We start from the raw sequence: 18,112 nt of genomic DNA, 5'->3' as shown, positions 1-18,112 counted from the left end.
AAGTCCCATACAGGATAAATCCAAGGACAAACACGCCAAGACACATATTAATCAAACTGTCAAAAATTAAATACAAAGAAAACATATTAAAAGCAGCAAGGGAAAAACAACAAATAACACACAAGGGAATCCCCATAAGGTTAACAGCTAATCTTTCAGCAAAAACTCTGCAAGCCAGAAGGGACTGGCAGGACATATTTAAAGTGATGAAGGAGAAAAACCTACAACCAAGATTACTCTACCCAGCAAGGATCTCATTCAGATTTGATGGAGAAATTAAAACATTTACAGACAAGCAAAAGCTGAGAGAGTTCAGCACCACCAAACCAGCTTTACAACAAATGCTAAAGGAACTTCTCTAGGCAAGAAACACAAGACAAGGAAAAGACCTACAATAACAAACCCAAAATAATTGAGAAAATGGGAATAGGAACATACATATCGAGAATTACCTTAAATATAAATGGATTAAATGCTCCCACCAAAAGACACAGACTGGCTGAATGGGTACAAAAACAAGACCCATATATATGCTGTCTACAAGAGCCCCACTTCAGACCTAGAGACACATACAGACTGAAAGTAAGGGGATGGAAAAAGATATTCCATGCAAATGGAAACCAAAAGAAAGCTGGAGTAGCAATTCTCATATCAGACCAAATAGACTTTAAAATAAAGACTATTAGAAGAGACAAAGAAGGACACTACATAATGATCAAGGGATCGATCCAAGAAGAAGATATAACAATTGTAAATATTTATGCCCCCAACATAGAAGCACCTCAATACATAAGGCAAATACTAACAGCCATAAAAGGGGAAATCGATAGTAACACATTCATAGTAGGGGACTTTAACACCCCACTTTCACCAATGGACAGATCATCCAGAATGAAAATAAATAAGGAAACACAAGCTTTAAATGATACATTAAACAACATGGACTTAATTGATAGTAATAGGACACTCCATCCAAAAACAACAGAATACATATTTTTCACAAGTGCTCATGGAACATTCTCCAGGATAGATCATATCTTGGGTCACAAATCAAGCCTTGGTAAGTTTAAGAAAATTGAAATTGTATCAAGTATCTTTTCCGACCACAACGCTATGAGACTAGATATCTATTACAGGAAAGTATCTGTAAAAATCTACAAACACATGGAGGCTAAACAATACACTACTTAATAACAAAGTGATCACTGAAGAAATCAAAGAGGAAATCAAAAAATACCTAGAAACAAATGACAATGGAGACATGACGACCCAAAACCTATGGGATGCAGCAAAAGCAGTTCTAATAGAGAAGTTTATAGCAATGCAATCCTACCTTAAGAAACAGGAAACATCTTGAATAAACAACCTAACCTTGCACCTAAAGCAATTAGAGAAAGAAGAACAAAAAACCCCCAAAGTTAGCATAGGAAAGAAATCATAAAGATAAGATGAGAAATAAATGAAAAAGAAGTGAAGGAAACGACAGCAAAGATCAATAAAACTAAAACCTGGTTCTTTGAGAAGATCAACAAAATTGATAAACCATTACCCAGACTCATCAAGGAAAAAAGGGAGAAGACTCAAATCAATAGAATGAGAAATGAAAAAGGAGAAGTAACAACCGACACTGCAGAAATACAAAAGATCGTGAGAGATTACTACAAGCAACTCTATGCCAATATACTGAACAACCTGGAAGAAATGGACAAATTCTTAGAAATGCACAACTTGCCAAGACTGAATCAGGAAGAAATAGAAAATATGAACAAACCAATCACAATCACAAGCACTGAAATTGAAACTGTGATTAAAAATCTTCCAGGAAACAAAAGCCCAGGACCAGATGGCTTCAAAGGTGAATTCTATCAAACATTTAGAGAAGAGCTAACACCTATCCTTCCCAAACTCTTCCAAATATAGCAGAGGGAGGAACACTCCCAAACTCCTTCCACGAGGCCACCGTCACCCTGACACCAAAACCAGACAAGGATGTCACAAAGAAAGAAAACTACAGGCCAATATCACTGATGAACATAGATGCAAAAATCCTCAAGAAAATACTAGCAAACAGAATCCAACAACACGTTAAAAAGATCATACACCATGATCAAGTGGGGTTTATTCAAGGAATGCAAGGATTCTTCAATATATGCAAATCAATCAACATGATACACCATATTAACAAACTGAAGGAGAAAAACCATATGATCACCTCAATAGATGCAGCGAAAGCTTTCGACAAAATTCAACACCCATTTATGATAAAAACCCTGCAGAAAGTAGGCATAGAGGGACCTTTCCTCTACATAATAAAGGCCATATATGACAAACCCACAACCAACATCATCCTCAATGGTGAAAAACTGAAACCATTTCCACTAAGATCAGGAACAAGACAAGGTTGCCCACTCTCACCACTCTTATTCAACATAGTTTTGGAAGTTTTAGCCACAGCAATCAGAGAAGAAAAGGAAATAAAAGGAATCCAAATCGGAAAAGAAGAAGTAAAGCTGTCACTGTTTGCAGATGACATGATAATATACACAGAGAATCCGAAAGATGCTACCAGAAAACTACTAGAACTAATCAATGAATTTGGTAAAGTAGCAGGATACAAAATTAATGCACAGAAATCTCTGGCATTCCTATACAAAAATGATGAAAAATCTGAAAGTGAAATCAAGAAAACACTCCCATTTACCACTGCAACAAAAAGAATAAAATATCTAGGAATAAACCTACCTAAGGAGACAAAAGACCTGTATGTAGGAAATTATAAGACACTAATGAAAGAAATTAAAGATGATACAAATACATGGAGAGATATACCACGTTCTTGGATTGGAAAAATCAACATTGTGAAAATGACTCTACTACTCAAAGCAATTGACAGATTCAATGCAATCCCTATCAAACTACCACTGGCATTTTTCACAGAACTAGAACAAAAAATTTCACAATTTGTATGGAAACACAGAAGACCCAAAATAGCCAAAGCAATCTTGAGAACGAAAAACGGAGCTGGAGGAAACAGGCTCGCTGACTTCAGAGTATACTACGAAGCTACAGTAATCAAGACAGTATGGTACTGCCACAAAAACAGAAATATACATCAATGGAACAGGATAGAAAGCCCAGAGATAAACCCACACACATATGGTCACCTTATCTTTGATAAAGGTGACAGGAATGTACAGTGGAGAAAGGACAGCCTCTTCAATAAGTGGTGCTGGGAAAACTCAACAGGTACATGTAAAAGTACGAGATTAGAACACTCCCTGACACCATACACAAAAATAAGTTCAAAAGGGATTAAAACCCTAAATGTAAGGCCAGAAGCTATCAAACTCTTAGACGAAAACAGAGGCAGAACACTCTATGACATAAATCACAGCAAGATCCGTTTGGACCCACCTCCTAGCAAAATGGAAATAAAAACAAAAATAAACAAATGGGACCTAAAGAAACTTCAAAGCTTTTGCTCAGCAAAGGAAACCATAAATAAGACCAAAACACAAACCTCAGAATGGGAGAAAATATTTGCAAATGAAGCAACTGACAAAGGATTAATCTCCAAAAGTTATAAGAAGCTCATGCAGCTCAATATCAAAACAACAAACAACCCAATCCAAAAATGGGCGGAAGACCTAAACAGACGTTTCTTCAAAGAAGATATACAGATTGCCAACAAACACATGAAAGAATGCTCAACATCATTAATTATTAGAGAAATGCAAATCAAAACTACAATGAGATATCATCTCACACCGGTCAGAATGGCCATCATCAAAAAATCTAGAAACAGTAAATGCTGGAGAGGGTGTGGAGAAAAGGGAACGCTCTTGCACTGCTGGTGGGAATGTGAATTGGTACAGCCACTATGGAGGACAGTATGGAGCTTCCTTAAAAAACTACAAATAGAACTACCATACGACCCAGCAATCCCACTACTGGGCATATACCCTGAGAAAACCATAATTCAAAAAGAGTCATGTACCAAAATGTTCACTGCAGCTCTATTTACAATAGCCAGGAGATGGAAACAACCTAAGTGTCCATCATCGGATGAATGGATAAAGAAGATGAGGGACATATATACAATGGAATATTACTCAGCCATAAAAAGAAATGAAATTGAGCTATTTGTAATGAGGTGTTAGGCCTAGAGTTTGTCATACAGAGTGAAGTAAGTCAGAAAGAGAAAGACAAATACCGTATGCTAACACATATATATAGAATATAAGAAAAAAAATGTCATGAAGAACCTTGGGGTAAGACAGTAATAAAGACACAGACCTACTAGAGAATGGACTTGAGGATATGGGGAGCGGGAAGGGTAAGCTGTGACAAAGCGAGAGAGAGGCATGGACGTATATACACTACAAAACGTGGTAGATAGCTAGTGGGAAGCAGCCGCATAGCACAGGGAGATCAGCTCGGTTCTTTGTGACCACCTGGAGGGGTGGGATAGGGAGGGTGGCAGGGAGGGAGACTCAAGAGGGAAGAGATATGGGAATATATGTATATGTATAACTGATTCACTTTGTTATACAGCAGAAACTAACACACCATTGTAAAGCAATTATACTCCAATAAAGATGTAAAAAAGAAGAAAGAAGCATTCAGATTTATTAAAACTAATTAAGAATACAAAAAAAGAAGATGTGGCACATATATACAATGGAATATTACTCAGCCATAAAAAGAAACGAAATCGAGTTATTTGTAGTGAGGTGGATGGACCTAGAGTCTGTCATACAGAGTGAAGTAAGTCAGAAAGAGAAAAACAAATACCATATGCTAAAGCATATACATGGAATCTAAAACAACAGTACTGATGAACGTAGTGGCAGGGCAGGAATAAAGATGGAGACGTAGAGAATGGACTTGAGGACACAGCAGAGGAAGGGGAAGCTGGGATGAAGTGAGAGAATAGCATGGACATATATACACTACGAAATGTAAAATAGATAGCTAGTGGGAAGCTGCTGCATAGCACAGGGAGATCAGCTCGGTGCTTTGTGACCACCTAGAGGGGTGGGATAGGGAGGGTGGGAGGGAGGGAGATGCAAGAGGGAGTGGATATGGGAACGTATGTATATGTATAACTGATTCACTTTGTTATAAAGCAGAAACTAACACACCATTGTAAAGCAATTATACCCCAATAAAGATGTAAAAAAAAAAAAAGTGAATCAGCTATATGTATACATATATTCCCATATCCCGCCCCCTTGCATCTCCCTCCCACCCTCCCTATCCCACCCCTGTAGGTGTGACCCCCCAATTTTTATCTTCAGTGGTGAACTCCAGATCTGTATAATCAGTTTCCCATATGACACCTCTACTAGCATGTATAATAGGAATTTAAAATAAAGCATTATCTTCCACATATAAGCAATATCATATGACATCTGTCTTTCTGTTTGACTGACTTCACTTAGTATCATAATCTGTAGTTCCATCCATGTTGCTGCTAATGGCATTATTTCATTGTTTTTTATGGCAGAGTAATATTCCGTTGTGTGTCTGTGTGTGTGTATGCGTGTGTGTGTGTGTGTATATTCATTCCACATCTTCTTTACCACTTACATGTGAAATCTAAAATATGACACAAATTAACTTATTTACAAAACGAAGTAGATTGACAGGCATAGAAAGCAAATTTATGGCTACCAAAGGGGATAGGTGGGGGTAGGGATTAATTAGGAGTTAGGGATGAACAGATATACACTACTAAAAGTAAAAAATAGATAAACAACAAGGACCTACGGTATAGCACAGGCAACTATATTCACGATCTTGCAGTAACCTATAATGGAAAAGAATCTGAAAAAGAATATATGTATGTATAACTGAGTCACTTTGCTGTACACCTGAAACTAACACAACATTGTAAATCAACTATACTTCAATGAAAGAAAGAAAGAAAGGGCGTTATCACAAGAACACATAAATTCCTACTTCTAAATTTGCTCTTCTTGCCATATTCCCCATTTTGGTAAATGGCATCACCGCTCGGCCAATTGCTCAGGCTAGCCTTGACTTCTCTAATTCCATGCTGAAGTTGGATATAACTTCACGATATATTCCCAAAGGGAGCGCTTCTCACCATCTCTACCCTTACTGCTCTTCTCTGAGCTACCATATCTTGCCACACAATAGCAAGGGCCTCTTACCTTGCTTTCCGACTGCAATTCTTTTCACACTGTACAATAGTTTCCACACAGTAAACCAGAGTCATCTTTTAAACATCAACATCAGGTCCCATTCCTCCCCAATTACAATGCTCAGAAGGCTCCATTACACTTGGAAAAAAATCTGAAGTCTCCATTGAGAATGAGAAATACCCCATTTCAGAGCTTTTTGAATTTGCTCTTCCTTCTGTCTGCAATGTTCTTTTCCTAGATGTTCATACAGTTCGCTTTATTCAGGTATCGCTCAAATGTCGCTTCTCTGGAGAGTCCTTCTCACACTACCACACCCCAATTATCACCGTCTATCACTCTCTACCACCTTCCCCTGCTTTATCTTTAAATGTATCTCTACGAGATGTGGTATGTATATCTATGTTTATGTCTGTACCTCCTCTCTTCGCTAGGCTTAACCATCTCTGAAAACGAAGACATTTTAAATTAGCCTCTAAGTTCTCACTACATAGAAAATGCAGAGCACAAAGTAGATGCTCAATAACTATTTGCTGAATGAATTAATAGAGGAGACGCTTTTCTAAATGATAGGATTGATTAAGAGTCTACAATTTTTCCCTCACATTTTAACAATGAAAACCCGTTCTACCCTCATCTTCTTTTCCCATAATGTGAAACAATCCCTACCAGAAGTGGTCTCTTCCTCTTCAAAAGATCTCATTCGTTTTCCTTCTTTTTACTGATCAAATACAATTTATCAGAGTTTCTTGTATTATAATACATGCCTTTCTCAGAGTTTCCACTGCAGTCACATCCAAAACAAGGGCTACGTGTCATTTCCTTTGTATGTAAGGTTAATACTATATGTCCCAGTCAATGTGCTCATTATCTACTTTACCCCATTGGATTCTAACACAAATCACCCCCTCTTAAATAACAGGCCCTCAAATACTCAACTGCATGAATGAATGAGTTTATCTTTGAAATAAATCAATCAGGTAAATCAAACTGTAGTGTGAAATGACTCCACGGGCAGTAGTTCATTAGAAGAGCTGTGATGTGCAAGACAGGTAAGAAACGACATTTAAGTCTCCCATTTAACCCAACGCAGAATCAATTATCTACAGTTTCCTCAATTCTAAAAGTGCAGTAAAGAATATGTACAAGTCATAGAAATAGCAACCCATTTATAGTCAGAAGACACACACTAGAATATCTTCTTTTCCATATTTTGGTTATGTGACCTTGTACTTCAAGAAGCATGTCTCCTCATCTATACAATGGAGGCTATATTAGCAAACTCAGACCTTGCTGAAAATTGAAGGGTTACTTTATATAAGTGCCTAATACCACCAACATCACAGAACAGATACTCAGCATACATTTGGGAAAGAGGAGGGAGTAAGGAAGAAGGGTCCTAAAAAGGTACCCAGGAAAGAAGCCAAGAAGAAAAAAAAAACACTTTTTGATGGTGTTTATCCAGGGTGATAGCCTTCAACTAAACCTCACTCAATCCTAGCTTTTGCTTCAGATGAAAATGTGCACTTGCAAAATAAGAGTCACTAATAAGGCCTCCTATCGCTTATCGGTGAAAATAAAATTTTCCTTGGAGAAATTATATGGGTTCCTTCACTGCAGCAATTACCCACATTGGTATTAGTTGTCATACAGGTATAAACAGACACAAACACAATTTAGACTTCTTAACACCAGGGAGACTTCAAAATCCATACTTTTTCGAAGGAGAAGAAATTAGGGAGAGCCTGATGTATAACTGTGTTAGTGTAGCTACTTAGTTTTCAAAATGCCCATTCACAATCTTTGGGGGGCTTTTTGTTTGTTTTGAGGTTTATAACACAGAGAAACCCCAAAGACTTATTATCTCCATTTTATAACTGAGAAAACTCCAGGTAACTGAATTATCTAAGGTCAAGTGTGAGGTCAAAGTCTTCTAGTTGTGTGTATTATTTCCACACTGACACTCAGCAGTATCATGGACAATGAAATACTCACCTTGAAACCTTGGACCCCAACCACTGAAAGTACAGGAAGATCATTCCCAGCACCAGGGCCTCTAGGAAAGGAAACATAAAGATGGACTTTCATTTTCTGGAACCAGTTGTACCCTGCTCTTCCATCTCGCCTGTTACAGCCACCACAGCTTTGTCAGTTGTGTGGCAGGAGCAGGGATAAATTAGATTCAACTCTGGAAGGATGCAAAAATCACAAACCCACTAGAATTGGATATCATGGCCAGCGATACCCATGTCATGCTCTCCTGACCTCCTCCCATTTAAGCAGAGGATAAGGATGTTGTTCTCTTTCCAATCTATCATTATAGCAACTAAAGAATCTTTAGTACGTATGATAAAAACCAGGCCTTTAAGTAAGGAAAATATTTATAGCACCATTTGTGATATTTATAGCATACCCAACAAATCTTTGCATTGTGAGGAAGAAATTGATAGTACATGGAAGAACTGAAAGATAATGAAATAGCTACTCTTATAGTTCACTAGCTTACATAATGGGAAATCTGCTCAGCCATCCAGGGGGCTGTATGCTGGGCTCCTAAGCCAGGCGAGTCTGTGCACGGGGTTCCAAGATTTTGCAGAGTCACTGTTTGGGTTCCTGGCTGGGCAAGCCTAGAGGCTGCGCTCTGCAGTTGGATGGGGCTGCTGGCTGACAACCCTGCCTAAGCAGGATAGAGGACAAGTTCCATGGCTGGGCCAGACTGCTGGCTGGGGACCCGATCTCGCTAGAGCTGCCCCTGTGCTCCCTGGCCAGATGAGATTACTGGCTCCACACCACAGGTGGAAGGAACTGCTGGCTGTGCTCTCTGATTGGGTACCACTGCCGTCAGATACACAGTCCATCACAATCTCCATGCTGGAAGCCGGAAGCACTGCCCCGCCTCCTTTATTTCAAGCTGATACCAGGTGGTTGAGCTCTCCCTTTTCTCCCAGTGTTCCTCGAGAAGGATGGATGTAGACCTCATGGGAAGCTTCCCAGGATGGAACCCGGATGCTCACGCTGGGGTCTCTTTTCTCTACTGGAGAAGCCTCTTGGTGCGGCTGCGTGCTGGCCTGCAGGAAGGGCTACGTGGTCAAAGTGAAGCTGCCTTGTGGTCCACAAGGGGGTGCTTCGGCCTCACTTCTGGCTCCTGGGATTTTTTTTTTTTTTTCCCCACAGAGGCCTTCTTGTCTGTGTAGAGTTGCTAGTTTGTATTTCCTTGAGGAACACTAAAGCCGGGAACCTCTGATTCCACCATCTTGCTGATTTCACACCCATCTTCCCCAATCAGACCTTCTTTCTAGCATGTAGGGAAAGTAACTAACTTCTAAAAATCACTCAACGGACTTCCCTGGTGGTCCAGTGGTTAAGACTCTACGCTTCCACTGCAGGGGATGCGGGTTCTATCACTGGTCAGGGAAATGAGATCCCACACGTGCCGTGTGGTGTGGCCAAAAAAAAAAAAAAAACACACAATAAAATTTAAGAAACCCCTCAAATCTACTATACATTGCATATTTGCATTCTTTCCTTCATATCCTTAAATAAAAATGTATTCAGCTTTGTGAGCTATCATATTTTTCATCATACAGTACAGAATACCAGTACCAGTATTTAATGGATCTGGATTCAATAGACTAAAGGTCTATACTCTTGGAGTAATTTTAAATAATATCTATTACTTTACTACTACACTAAAATAATTTAAAATAAAAGCATTAAAATTAAGATCTACTACTCTTTGCACCATTATTATTATTACGCCCCAAGTAGAGAAAGCTCTGCAATAGAAATAAATAGACATGATCTAATGTCCCTGACCTTAGGAAGTTTACAATTTCCTTAGAATGAAAAGACAGATACACTTGAAATTTAACAGCAGCTCAGGGCTATAATATTACAAATGTCTAAAGGCTATATAAATTTATATTTTTCATAAGCTACTTTTTGAACATTAATTCCTCTTTCTCACACTCATCTTTGGGATTTATTAGTTCCAAAAGCTATTCATATTTTGGAACTGCATTACCTGCTAACCTTTCCACCAGAAATAACATAAAGCAGATTTCAGTGACTAGCTAAGAAAGAAAAAGAACCGAATAAGAGGGAAGGAGAAAAGCATTATATTAGCCTTCCGGGATTTTAACAGAAGAGTCTAAAATTTAACAATTACGGTGAGCTTTTTTTTTTATGTTGGGGGTAGGAGTTTATTAATTAATTTATTTATTTTTGCTGTGTTGGGTCTTCATTTCTGTGCGAGGGCTTTCTCTAACTGTGGCAAGCGGGGGCCACTCTTCATCGCGCTGCACGGGCCTCTCACTATCGCGGCCTCTCTTGTTGCGGACCACAGGCTCCAGACGCACAGGCACACTAGTTGTGGCTCGCGGGACTAGTTGCTCCGCGGCCTGTGGGATCCTCCCAGACCAGGGCTCGAACCCGTGTCCCCTGCATTAGCAGGCAGATTCTCAAGCACTGAGCCACCAGGGAAGCCCCAAGGTGAGCTTTTATAGAGTGAGTAGACTACTTTCTCAGGGTCAGTCTAGTTCCTAAAATAATAGCTACTGTGGATTCACTGCAATCAATGAGCTGTGTCATATTAGCATCATCATAAATGCATCGTCTCAGTTAAACTTCATAACATCTCATATCGTTAGTACCATTTTTCTGATGAGTAGATCACTATAGGCAAGTTCACATAGCTTGGAAGGCATGGAGTCAGGCTTCCAAACGGACGACCATCTGGCACAAAACCCCACACCTTTCACCTCCTCCTAAGAAGGGAGTAAAGAATGCACATTGCACTCATTTCTGCACCTATGTACCTTAAGCAATGCAGCAGTATACTGAGAATATGGATCATGAATAATCTAAATTCCCAAGATTGAAGTGCTCATTACATAGAACTTACTGAGAGATGACATTTAAATATCTTAGCTTACTTTTCAGTAGCTAGCCAAAAACTTCCTGAATCACTTCCTATTACAGATATGAAAAATGCAGAATCATCAGTAACCTTAGCTTTCCACTAGTGCTGACTTGATCCATGGCATCTAGTACAACATTTATAGTTTTTTAAAAATTACAACTTCACAGAATGCACACACATACAAGCAGCTATGAGGCATGTTCCCATTAACGTCTACATTACCTAGCTAATATATATCCATACCAGGATCCACGTGAAGGTCCAAATTTTAGCAACATTAATATTACCAATCAAAGGCTAATAACCCAGGGATTGATCTTCATAATTGGAGGAATTCTGCACCTTAATTCATTTATATGCTATTGTCTTTTTTCAAACCTTAGGGATTGTTGATGTGGAAAATTAAGAGAGAATTAAGGGGGAAGGGCCACATAGGGAAAATTGCTGTTTTCTACAGCATAACTGAGGAATACACATGATTAAGTCAAAACGTGATGATTTGGGGGGAAGAAAAGCATGGATAATTGATAGACAACTCGTGAAATGGGGAAGCAATTGTAAATAGATTACTGTGGACATGGAACTGACATTTCCAGTTATTAATACTGTTGTCTTGTCCTTGACAGTTAAGATCTGAGGAATGTTCAGCAATGTTTCCATAGCTGCACGTATAAGAAAATAATATTCCTGCCAGCAGAAGCTGCTCTAGTACAGCTTTCCCCTTATACTCCAGGCCACGGACTCTACCACACAGACACTCAAAGGCAAGAGTGTTATCCCTTAAAGTCCTGTCAGTAGTTCTCTTCACCTCAATTCCCAGTTCCAACAGCCTCTTCCCTTTTTAATGGGCTGCCTTTGGCCTCATCTTCCTTCCCAAATACAGCAGTTACTCCACAACAGATCTGCATTGCACGTCCTGTAAAGGAATGTGAGGTTGTGTTTTGGCGTTCAGTCTCTCTTCCAAGAGATATATACACACGGATATTATTTCCATGTATACGTGTATACACATATATACATATATATACACATATATGTGTATATCTCATGTATATGGTATATATATACTCATATATATATGAGATATGAGATATATATACACATACATTTACAAATTGTTAGCTTTACAGTTATAAAAGCATACTTTAAACCTACAGAGCTTTATACCTAGTTTTATGCTTCTGCATATTAAAGTAAAATTCTAAGAACAATCTGTCACGACTGGGTGACTGATTTTCTTTCTTCTAAAGGAAACATAGTTTAAGTACATATATCAACATCCACTCCCACTCACTGTTTTAATTTGGACAAATAATGAAACTAAAACTTTCAAAGGCTACTCAGTCTCTAATTCATGTTTTTGAGCCCCTACTATGTGAAATCTAGGCTCAAACAAGTTAAACAGTCTTTGTTCTAATCCTCATGGTCCAGCCACACTTTCCAAACTACCTAGAGAGGAATCTAGTTCAGAGTGCCACTCTCTGCTATTTATACGATGTGTGCTCGAGCATGTGACATACTCTGTAATTCACAATTTATCTGAAATATACGGGTAATAACAATAAAAATTAACTGAGAAAGTAACTGTAATGATAAGATAATGTAGAGTGAACAGCACAGGGACAGATAATATTCATTTTAGATTGATATGTCACTTGAACTACCCCTCATTAAATGATTTGTTTATATATATGCATGCACATCTACTATATATATTTGGAGAGGATGATAAGCCACCAGCTGCTGCTGTATGGTCCACTTTCTTATGAATGCATCATTGAGCCACCTGCATTATTAATTTTTAAACAAGGGATTAACATGAAAGACTGAAGAGCACTTATCTCCAAAACAATGCAAATATGAAGAGTTTATAGAACAAGGTTTTGTGATAGTACCTATAAAAAATACCTGGCATAAAAAGGTACTCAATAGAAATATACTGAATAAATGAATAAGAGGTAATCACTGACACCGAGTAAGAACTTACTAATATCAGTTGTGGAACTCTTAGTTATTTTACGTTTTTAAATGATGAAAGGAATTGAAAGTCAAAACAAAGACTTTTCACAGATTATGACACTAGAGTTTTTATTTGCTGACTCTGCATTTAATATGAATAATACCGTGATGGTTAATTTCACGTCTCAATTTGACTGGGCCATGGAGTGTCCTGATATTTGTTCAAACATTATTCTGCGTGTATCCGTAAAGGTGTTTTGGGATGAGATTAACATTTGATTTGGACAAGGATGACCACTTTCACCACTTTCATTCAACAAAGTACTGGGAGTCCTAGCCAGAGCAATCAGTCAAAAAAAAGATAAAAGGCAACCAAAGCAGATTCCACCCTAAAACGGTTAGAACAAATAAACAAATTTAAAGTTGCAGGGTACAAAATGAATATACAAAAATCAGTTGCATATCTATACACTAACAACAAACGATCAGAAAGAGAAATTAAGAAAACAATCCCATTTATAACTGCAACAAAAATAATAACTACATAGGAATAAATTTAGCCAAGGAGGTGAATGTTCTGTACATTGAAAACTATAAAACACTGATAAAAGAAATTGCAGAAGACACAAACAAATGGACAGATAGTCTGCGCCCATGAACTGGAAAAGTTAATATTATTAAAATATTCATAATATCCAAAACACTCTACAGATTCAATGAAATCCCTATCAAAATTCCAATGGCATCTTTCCCAGATAGAGAAAAACAATCCTAAAATTTGTATGGAACCACAAAAGAACCCAACTAGCCAAAGACATCTTGACAAAGAAGAACAAAGCTGGAGATACCACACTTCCTGATTTCAAACTATATTACAAAGCTACAGTAATCAACACAATATGATACTGGCATAAAAACAGACAAATAGATCAATGGAACAAAAATACAAAGACCAGGAAAAATGCCACACATATATGGTCAATTCATTTATGACAAAAGAGGCAAAACTATACAATAGGGAAAGGGTAGTCACAACAATAAATGGTATTGGGAAACCTGGACAGCCACAGGCAAAAGAATGAACCTGGATCCTTATCTTACACACATACACAAAAATCAACTCCAGCTGGATTAAAAACTTGAACATAAGACCTAAAATCATAAAATTAGTAGAAGAAAACATAGGAGGTGTGCTCCCTAACATCACTCTTGGTGATGATTTTTCAGATTTGACACCAACAGCAGAGTCAACAAAATATAAAATAAACAAGTGGAACTACATCAAACTACAAACCTTCTACACAGCAAAGGAAACCTTAAACAAAATGAAAAGGCAACCTACAGAATGGGATAAAATATTTGCAAATAATTTATCAGATAAGGAGTTAATACCTAAAATACATAAAGAAATCATACAACTCAATAGCAAAAACCCAAACAGCAATCTGATTTGAAAATGGGTAGAGGAAGTGAATAGACATTTTTTCAAAGAAGCCATCCAAATGGCCAACAGATACATGTAAAGATGTTCAACATCACTAATTATCAGGGAAATGCAAATCAAAACCACAAGGAGACATCACCTCACACCTGTTAAAATGTCTATCACCAAGAAGACAAGAAATAACAAGTAATGGTGAGGATGTGGAGAAAAGGGAACCTTTGTGCACTGTTGGTTGGAATGTAATTTGGTTCAGCCACTATGAAAAACAGTATGGAGGTTCCTCAAAAAATTACAAATAAAACTACCATATATTCATAGAAATACTACTGGGAACTACTAAGTACAATATGAACTACTACTGACATAAACAGAAATAACAGATTGGAATATAGCATTCCACTCTTGTGTATATATCCAAAGGAAATGAAATCACTCTCTCGAAAAGATATCTGAACCTTCATGTTCACTGCAGATCATTTACAACAGCCAAGACATGGAAACGACCCAAATGTCCATCGTTGGATGAATGGATAAAGAAAATGCTGTACATACATATGACAGAATATTATTCAGTCATAAAAAAGAAGGAAATCCTGCAACTGCAACAGCATGGATGCACCTTGAGGCTGATATGCGTAGGGAAATAAGTTAGAGGGAGACACATACTGTACACTATCACGTATAAATGGTATCCAAAAAAAAAAAAATCACACATACAGAGAAGAGATTGGTGGTTTCCAGTGGTGGGGATGGGCAGTGGGGGAAATGGATGAAGGTGGTCAAAAGGTTAAAATGTCCAATTATAAGTTCCAGGAATGTAATGTACAGCAATGGTGACTATATAGTTAACAATACTGTATCGCATAGTTGAAAGTTGCTAAGAGAGCAGATCTTAAAAATTCTCATCACAAGAGAAAAAATTTTATAACTATGTGAGGTAATTAATGTTAACTAAATTTATTGTGGCAATCATTTCGTAATATATACATATATCAAATTATACACCTTGGACTAATACAATGTGATATGCTAATTATAACTCAATAAAACTTGAAAAAGAATCTTGCTTTAAAAAATCTTGAGGGCTTCCCTGGTGGCGCAGTGGTTGAGAGTCCGCCTGCCGATGCAGGGGACAGGGGTTCGTGCCCCGGTCCGGGAGGATCCCACATGCCGCGGAGAGGCTGGGCCCGTGAGCCATGGCCGCTGAGCCTGCGCATCCGGAGCCTGTGCTCCGCAACCGAAGAGGCCACAACAGTGAGAGGCCCGCGTACCACAAGGGGGAAAAAAAAAACAAAAAACCTTGAACTGGTAGACTGAGCAAAGCAGATTGCCCTCCTTAGTGTGGATAAGCTGAAGGCCTCAAAAGAACAAAAAGGCTGACCCTCCTTTGAGTCATAGGGAACGCCTCCTGTCTGACTGCCTTCGATCTGGGACATCAGTTTTTTCTTGCCTTCAGACTTAAACTGACACATCAGCTCCTCTGGCTTCTCTTTCTACTCAGGCTCTCCTGCGTCTCCAGCTTGTTGACTGCAGATCTTGGGTCTTGTCAGCCTCCATAATTGCATGAGCCAATCAATCCTATTGGTTCTGTTTCTCTGCAGATCCCTGACTCATACAAATACTGACCACAAACATTTCATTTTATGGTCCTATAATCACATTAAAAAAATACAATCTATCTGCTCTGAAGGTTTCTCACTCTGTGTTTCTACTTAGTTTACATTCTTCGTTTAAGAAACACTGGATGAAAGGCTTTTGTTTATACATATGCATACCTCCTTTGTGGAAATTTGAGGTCCCAGTCCATGCTTCTTTGTTGATTTTCCCTTAGAAAAGTTAGTTTTTAAGTTTTAGGTTTCTCTTAGCTACAACATATATTGTACTGTCACCTACTTACCTAGGAAGTAATGCTGAGGTATAAAATATCTGAGAAACACCATCCATTATCACCCCTTAGTACGAATATAACCATTCAAGAGTATTATTATTTTAAAAATCTGTGGAGTAAAGTTGTAGGGATAATAAATATTCAATAAATATTTGTTGAATGAATGAATGAAAGATAATTTGAGATCAATGGTATTTCCTACCACTGTGGCTCATTCCATACAACATAACTGAGGGGTTAAAAACATGCTGGCTGAGTGGCAGTGAAAGGCCAAATGAGGTTGGAGAGGATGAATACATCCACGTGGTTAAGAGCTTTCTCTAAGACTGCATCCAAGCCTTTTGAAAAAACAGAAGTCTGCACTTAGCCCAGAGGAAGGAATTGGTAAATCAGGTGAAAGGGGCTGTGATTCTAGGGCTGTCCTGAAAGATTAAGAGATGAGAGACAACAAAGGGAGCGAAGACCAAGTTCAAAACGAGTGAAAGCTGGAGAGGTGGCAAGATTCACTGAGACTTTGGAGGTGGTGCTCTGCTGTCACACAAGTGTGAACGTGACCAGAAACAGAAAAAGAAAAGTGGAGATCACTGGAGTTAATAAGGTCCAGGAACCCAGTGAAGAGGCTACCAGAAGTGCCATTAGTATGGGTGTTGAAGTCACTGAGGAGAGCTAACTTCAAATAGAGCTCCGTGACAGTAAATATAACCGATGATACCACAAAAGAACAGTTTAAGGAAAGAATCACATTAGGGCACTATTCAAATAAGAAATCACGCAAGTGATTAACTCAAAACGCTTGCACTTACATTCGTGAATAACATTTAAAAAGATTAGGCCAGAAGCTCAGTGCAGTCTCCCTGCCTCACTTGTTGCACGTGGGGGCTGGGTGCTGAAGCTCAGGCTGCAGAGGTCAGGCCCAGAGACAGGACTGGGGTTGGCTGTGCGGAGACAGCCTGAAGAGGCTGGACTGTGGCAACTCAGGGTGTACTCCGAAGAAGCCAGGGCCTGCCAGAGAGGCAAGGTCCCATTATTGGGGGGCACACGAGAAGAGGGGTGGGACCACTATAACAGCTTCTTTCCCTGTGAGCACTCCCAGGCAACGAGACACCAACTACAGGAGCTCCCGGGGCAGGTGCGAGTCACCAACGCCATTGTGGGCTCCAGAAGTGGGCACAGGATACCACTACAAGACCCACAGGCAGGTGCCAAGCGCTGCTCCTGCTGTCCTGGGACAGCGCAGAGAGCGGCTGCCCCTAGAAGACCCACAGGCAGGCGCCAAGCCCTACGCCTGATGTCCCGGGAGTGCATGGACTGCAGCCGACCCTAGGAGACCTGTGAGCAGGTGCCAAGCCCTGCCCCCGCCATCCTGGGAGCACGCAAGGGCTGCTGCACCTGCACACCCCATATCAAGGGGATAGCTGCCAGTACGCACGGAGGAAAGAGGCAGCAAGCATGCAAACTGAAAGCAGCCCCTCGATTCTGGAAAAGACGGCAGAGCAGAAGGACTTGAGCTCACCTCCTCTCATGCAAACACCACGACCACAGCTGACTGCTGAACAACCATTGACAAAAAGGACTGGAACCGATCAACAAAGATACCTTACATTCAAAGACAAAGAAGAAGCCACAACAAGACAGTAGGAGGGGCACTTGCGTGACATAATCAAATCCCATACCCACCAGGTGTGGGTGACCCACAGGTGGGAAAATAATTATATCACAGATGTTCTCCCACA

At 39.3% G+C, this 18,112-nt stretch overlaps 1 protein-coding gene across 2 annotated transcripts in view; it reads right to left on the bottom strand.

The window, feature by feature from the left end:
* LOC149744345 (interleukin-1 receptor accessory protein-like 1) overlaps positions 1-18,112 on the bottom strand; it is a 418,156-nt gene that overhangs the window by 53,490 nt on the left and 346,554 nt on the right. For both annotated transcript variants that reach the window (XM_089905012.1, XM_089905013.1), the window contains exon 7: positions 8,163-8,223. In XM_089905012.1, the coding sequence (XP_089761138.1) occupies positions 8,203-8,223 (21 nt within the window). In that variant the 3' untranslated portion in view covers positions 8,163-8,202. The remainder of the gene's footprint in view (positions 1-8,162; positions 8,224-18,112) is intronic.

The sequence above is a fragment of the Delphinapterus leucas genome, chromosome X (assembly GCF_059928025.1).
Source record: "Delphinapterus leucas isolate spDelLeu-1000000601 "Yukka" chromosome X, BTC_Dleu_Yukka2, whole genome shotgun sequence".
In the NCBI taxonomy this organism is placed as follows: Eukaryota; Metazoa; Chordata; class Mammalia; order Artiodactyla; family Monodontidae; genus Delphinapterus; species Delphinapterus leucas.
Note: the sequence above shows the minus strand (reverse complement) of the source record. Positions and strands in the feature narration are given on the sequence as shown.